We start from the raw sequence: 6,000 nt of genomic DNA on the forward strand, positions 1-6,000 counted from the left end.
CTTTCCGGAGGGGGGGTGCGCTCAGTGGAAAGGCTCCTGGGGCTGGAGAACGCGCCATGTCCCACGAGCAGAGGCTGCGATGCCCCCTCCCTGGGAAAACCTGCCCCGCATTTCCCTCTCCACGCCAGGCCCCTGCACTGGCCCAATGCGGCCCTGCTTCCCGGTGTCACATTCTCGCCCCGTCCCGCACTGGTGCTGCCCAGAGATGCACCCAAAACACTTGGCAGAAAGGGGGGGCACCCACTGGCAGGGGGCAGCCCCTCCGCCCTAGTGGGGCTGAGATTTTCCCTAGCACCAGGGCCAGACTTTTCAGCCCCCAGCAGCCCCCAAAGTGAGCCCTGCCTGGCTAGCCCAAGCCCAGCGCACCATGCCAGGCCTGCAAGGCCCTGGGGCTGGCTCCTGGCACTCAGCCACATGCCACCCAGAGCGGGGCCCTGGCGGAGTCGGGGCAGAGCCGGGCAGGATCAGACACACCAAGCAGGGCTGCCCCGGAGGCCTCGCTAACCGTCCCCCTCTCTGTGTCCTCTCTCCTCGCCTCGCCAGGAACATCCGGAGAGGAAGGTATGACCCGGCTCAGCCGGGGCTGGGCTAGCCCCCATCACTCATCTGTCACCCATCACCATCCCATCCCCTCCCCTCGCTCGCCCCCGGTTGTTGGGACGCTACCGTCGCCTCCTGCTGGTTGCTGCGCCTGCCTGCCTGGAGCCTGCCGCACGGGCCATGACCATCGCTGCTCCTCCTCCATGGGGCTGCGTCCCCCTCCCTGGGCGGAGGCCTGGGGGCTCTCTCGGGCCGGCGAGAGGGTGATGGCAGGAGAGCCCTTCCACTGCCAGTGTGTCCTGGGGGCTCGGGCAGGGCCGGGCCGGAGCGGCAGGGAGCGCACGGGCAGGCAGCAGAGGTTGGGCCATCCAGCCTGGCCCCTTGCTGCCAGCAGCACCTGACCTGCTGGGGGCACTCTGCCCAGGGGCCAGGCCCGGCTGGACCCCGCACTAGCAGCGGCTCCAGCGGTCAGCTGGCTCCCTGCCCCAAGCCGTGGCTGGCAGCTGATGCTGTCCCTCCGTCGGCTCCCGACGCTGCGCCCCATTCACACAGCGAGGTGCCCACGCCAGCCCTGCCCAGCGTTTGCAGGGAGCAGAGCAGCCTGCTCCTTGGGCACCCCAGGGCAGGGACTGGGTGGGTGGGTGTGGGATCGTGCCCCTGATGTGAACCTCCCGCCACATCACTGTCTGTGTGTCCATCTCGTCGCCCCCTGGGGCCCATCTTTGTGCCTGCGTCACTCACCCTCCCTGGGGAGCTTGCTGCTGAGGGGCAGCCCGCCTGCCGCAGGGCACTGCCCCCCCCGTGGGGCGGAGGTGGGGAAGCAGGGCACTGCCCCCCCCGTGGGGCGGAGGTGGCGAAGCAGGGCACTGCCCCCCCGTGGGGCGGAGGTGGGGAAGCAGGGCACTGCCCCCCCCCGTGGGGCGGAGGTGGCGAAGCAGGGCACTGCCCCCCCCCCGTGGGGCGGAGGTGGGGAAGCAGGGTCACTAGCCTAGAGACCTGAGCTATCCTGGGCTAGGTGTCCCCGATGGCTGCTGTTCCTCAGGGTAGCGGGCATTAGGGCACCCCGGGCATGTGTGGATGGCCCAGGGCAGGGCCAGGCCAGTGCCTCGACGCGTGTGCGCTCCAGTTGGGCTTGGGCCTGGCCATGGCCCACGGAGCCTCTGACGCGAGGTGGCCAGTTCAAATCCCACCCTGGCCCGTTCGCAGCAGGTTCCTGGTCTGGGCCCACGCCAGAGGCAGCGCCTGGGGCCCATCAGGCTCTCGGGGGGCCGGGCAGTGGAGACAGCGTGCAGGTTGCGGGGGGGGCTGGCTGGCAGAAGCCATTGAGCCAGCACCCCCACCAGCCGGCTCTTTGCACCCGGAGTGGCAGAGCCTGGGCCTGCAGCGGTGGGGCCAGGAGTGTCCCAGCCAGTGCGGGGGCAAGAGCACAGCGCCTGCCCAGCCCCCCAGCGCCGCCCTGTCCCCCCAGCTGGCGCATTGCTCCGGCAGGTGGGCCCCAGACATGCCCCCCCACAGTGCTCAGACAAGTCTTGGGGTTCCCAGGTGAGGCCCAAGCACCCCAGGCCTGGGTAGGCATCCGGGCCCTGTGCGACTCCCTTGGTTTGGGAATAACCAGCCCCTGATGCTGTGTCTGCTCTGGTTGTTGGACCGCGCTGGGGTCACCCGCATCTCCCGCACGCCGGTGCCAGCACTAACATGCCCCTTGCTTCTGTGTTGCAGGTCGGGAGGGGCCTAGCCTGGCCACCCCCTTCTGGTGGCTCTCTGCTGCCCTTCCACAGGGGAGGGGAGAAATCTCCTAAAAACCAAATCAGCCCCAAATAATGATGTGACGAGAGGGTGAACAATCAGTGACGTCTTCCGCTGCTGCCTGGCACCTGGCGTGGCCCTGGCTGCACCTGGCGAGGCCGGGAGGGGGCCACGCAGCCTTGCACTGGAGGGACCCAGATGGCACAGACTCTGCGTGGACCCCGCAGCCTTGTGCCCAGCTGGCCAAGTGCACTCTGTCTCCTTGACAGGCCGGCTGCCGCCCGTCCCTGCCTGAATGTAGCTTCCACCCTCACCGCATTGTACTATCACCAATGAATGTACCCGCTCGCCGCCCCACAGACCACGGCACGCCACCCACCTGCCGCCCGTGGGCAGACACGCTCACTTTCCTGTTGCGCGGAGTCTGGGTGGCACAGCTAACAGCGGGCAAAGGAGCGCAGGGGACAGGCGAGGAGCCGGCTGGAATGGAGTCAGAGCCACCCCGTGATCTAGGGGCTGCCTGGGCTCCCATCCTTCGCGTGGCCTGGCCTCAGTGCGTCTCCACCATGACCCATTGCCCGCCCCAGCTGCTGGGGGCTTGGTGCCCGGCCGTGCCGCTGGGGCTGGGATTCTGCCAGGGATATTTTTTAATGCAAAGCAACACAATGAATGTAGCCGGGGGGCAGCATGGAGCTGGGTGTTTGCTGGGGGCGGCAGGGAGAGGGTTTGGACATTGGTCTCACGTCGCCCGCTCACCCCACCCAACGGCTGCAAACCAGTGGGGAGGCGAAGATACCGCCTGTGCCTGGCCTCCAGCTCAAACCTGCCCAGCCCCATCAACTCCGGGGTCTGCTCCCATGGGCGCCCAGCGCCTCCCCTTCCCCCCAGGAACAGGGACCAAGCCCACAGGCAAACCAAACCCAAACTGCCATGGAGAGCCCAGGTGGGGTGGGCACGGTGTGAATGGCCCAGCATCTGCGCCGGTAAGCGCCAAAGCTGCTCTCGCACCAACACACACTGGGCCAATCCCAGCGATCCCCTCCCCCACCTCGTCTCTCCAACTCCTGGGCCCAACCCGGCTACACCACTGCCGACAAACTGCCACCGGCCACAACCAGCCCTGGGCTGACAGCCCGTGCTCTGCACCGCTGGGTTCCTCTGGCCCGTCCACCACTACATCCCACCCTCTCTCAGGCTCCTGTGCCCGACTGAGTCAGGACTCCTGGGTTCTCAGCCAGTGACTCACTGTGCAGCCTCAGGCAAATCGCTTCCCCGTCCCATGCCTCAGTTTCCCCATCTGACGCATAGGTGTGGTGCTGCTGTGCTGGCTCTGCCTGTCCCTGCCCGGGGCCCTCTCTCCATTACAGTCATTCCTCTGAATGCAAGCGCCCACCGCTTCAGCCCCTGCGCCTGGCAGGGAGCAGTGAGGCTGGAGGCCCAGCCAGGCTCCCCATCCCACGCCCTGCAGGCACAGCTCTTTCCAGGCCAGGGATGGCCTGTGCGGGCGGGGCCCTGGCATTGCAGGCTGTGAGGCTAGCAGTGAATCAGGCCGGGGCGGGGGGACATCAGCCAGGGATGAGCTTCTGCTGCTAGGGCCGGGAACCTGCCTCCTCCCTGCTCCCTCTGGGAGAAAATGCCAGACAGTGACTTGCCTCCTGAGCAGGTCCATGGGCAGCCAACACCTCCAGGGCCCCTTGGAGCCAGTGTTCCCCCAGCCCAGCCAGGCCCTTCCCAGCCGCTGCGCCACTGCTCTGGCCACAGGAGAACCGGCCCAGCAGGGGCCACTGGAGCAGCCCTGGGAAGTTCCTCGCCCTCACTGGCCCTTGGAACGGGGCTTGTTGGCTTGGCAAGTGGAGTCTGGTGGGGTTTCCAGCCCCAGGATGCGGCTGGTGGCTTTGGGTAGAATAACCAGATAATAGCCGAGGAGGGCTGTGACCCCATGCAGCAGGGCTGACCATTCCCCAGAGCCCTGGCCAGCCCCACCAGCCCAAACCTCCCCCTTCACACGCTCCACAGCCTGTGCTGGCCTCACCTGCGTAAGGGCTCGAGCTGCCTTTGCTGGCCCCCAAAGGCCGAGCTCTGCCGCAGAAGGGGCCTTCGCCTGGGCGGGTGAGCGAGGGGCTCACACAGTGACAGCTGGGGCTGCGGCAGGGGGCAGATGCTGCCAACCACTGATGGCCCTTTGGCCTGGGGCAGCCTGGCCCTAGTAAAAGCCAGGCCTCCTCCCAGCTGGACAGGGTCTGGGGGAGGGGGTTGCTCGTGAGTTGGTTCTAGCTGGCAGGGCACCCTGCTCTCCGTGGCGGGCATTGCTTGGACTGGGGAGGTTTTACTTACAGCATTAAAAAAAATCACTTTGTTCTGCTCTCAGTTGTGCTGGTGTGAAGGGGGCCTAAGCACCATAGACGTCAGTGGGGTAATGCCAGTTTTACACCACCCAGCAGGATCTGGCCCGGAAATAATGTGTTGCCGCCTCTGTTTGGTGTAGAAGTCCCACTCCTCCACGTGGCTTTCCGTGGCCTGGCTGGTTTAGGTATCTGTACGTGGGGCAAATCACCACAGCAAGCCCCTGCTCTGAGGCCAGAACGGTTCATTCCAGACACAGCCCAGTCAGCACATCTGGCCCAAATGTTCAGCCGTAGGAGCCTTGAGGTTGGTTCCTAAAGCCATAGTGAGGTGCCTAAAACGGGCTGATTATCAAGCGTGCAGAGCACCCCCGGCTCCCACTGCAGCCAGCGGGGACTCAGCACCACTGGACGGAGACTCCGTTTATTTTGCTGCTTAACTTGAAGCTCCCAACTTTTCACATGAGGGCGCATTGGAACAGTGTCCTCAGGAACCAGCTACCTCAGCTCAGTGCGAACCGCGGAGGTTAAAGTCAGCCTGCTTGCAGGCACTTCATCTCAGGCCATTTGGACAGTGAAATGCGGCACCTCCGGCTGGACTGCAGCCACAGCACACAGCCAGTTTGTTAATTCGGGGGGGGAGGGGTTCTTTTGGGGGAAAAAAGTTCTTGGAAATGTAACCCTTCTGCCCATCTGAGCTGGCACCAACAAGGGCCGGGTTCAGTATCTAGGGGTTCTGTTTCAATAACACAATGTAAAACAGGCTCGAGCCCCCACCCAGTGGCCTGGGACAATTAGAGGCACCTGGGGGGTGGTATGTAAGAGGCAATACTTCCCCTCTTGCAAGCACAGAATCTGAGTGTAGCAAAATCCTTTTAATAAAGGAGGGAAACAATGCAGCATTATGTTGGGGAAACACCACAAACAGGATTCATAATACAAACCATGAGCAAAAGACCCCTCCCCCCAAGTAAGTTTGGCAGTATCCTTTTCCCCTCATGGTCTTAAGTCCAACAACCAACAACCCAAAAGTCTCTGTCCCTGGTCAGTGCAGCCCCAGAGTTCAAAAGTTTATCTGCATAGTTTTACCTCTCAGCCTGGGAGGGTGGGGGTGTGCAGCGGTGTTAAGGGGCACTTTACATGGTCCGAGGCTGACTATCCTGCCTCTCCATTGGGTTCTGCTGCAGCCTTCACCACAAGCCACTCCACCAGCTGCTCTACTCCACCAGGTGTCCCACAAGCCACTCCAGCCATCCTGTAAACTACTCTACTCTACCAGCTGCTCAACAACATACCTTCAGCCCCCCCACAGCACTCAGTGATTCTAGCTTGTAGTAGGGGAGCCTCAGTGCTGGTACACTATTGGTCCAAA

General features: G+C 64.0%; 1 protein-coding gene across 5 annotated transcripts in view; it reads left to right on the forward strand.

Moving 5' to 3' along the window:
* The window catches only part of ADAM11 (ADAM metallopeptidase domain 11), a 70,674-nt gene extending 66,032 nt beyond the window's left edge, over positions 1-4,642 (forward strand). For 4 of the 5 annotated variants that reach the window (XM_054014566.1, XM_054014567.1, XM_054014570.1 and 1 more), the window contains exon 26: positions 544-4,642. In XM_054014566.1, coding sequence (XP_053870541.1) covers positions 544-592 — 49 coding nt within the window. In that variant the 3' untranslated portion in view covers positions 593-4,642. The remainder of the gene's footprint in view (positions 1-543) is intronic. The other variant, XM_054014569.1, reaches the window with a different exon arrangement.
* Positions 4,643-6,000: the final 1,358 nt, after the last annotated feature.

This window comes from Malaclemys terrapin, chromosome 25, assembly GCF_027887155.1.
Source record: "Malaclemys terrapin pileata isolate rMalTer1 chromosome 25, rMalTer1.hap1, whole genome shotgun sequence".
In the NCBI taxonomy this organism is placed as follows: Eukaryota; Metazoa; Chordata; order Testudines; family Emydidae; genus Malaclemys; species Malaclemys terrapin.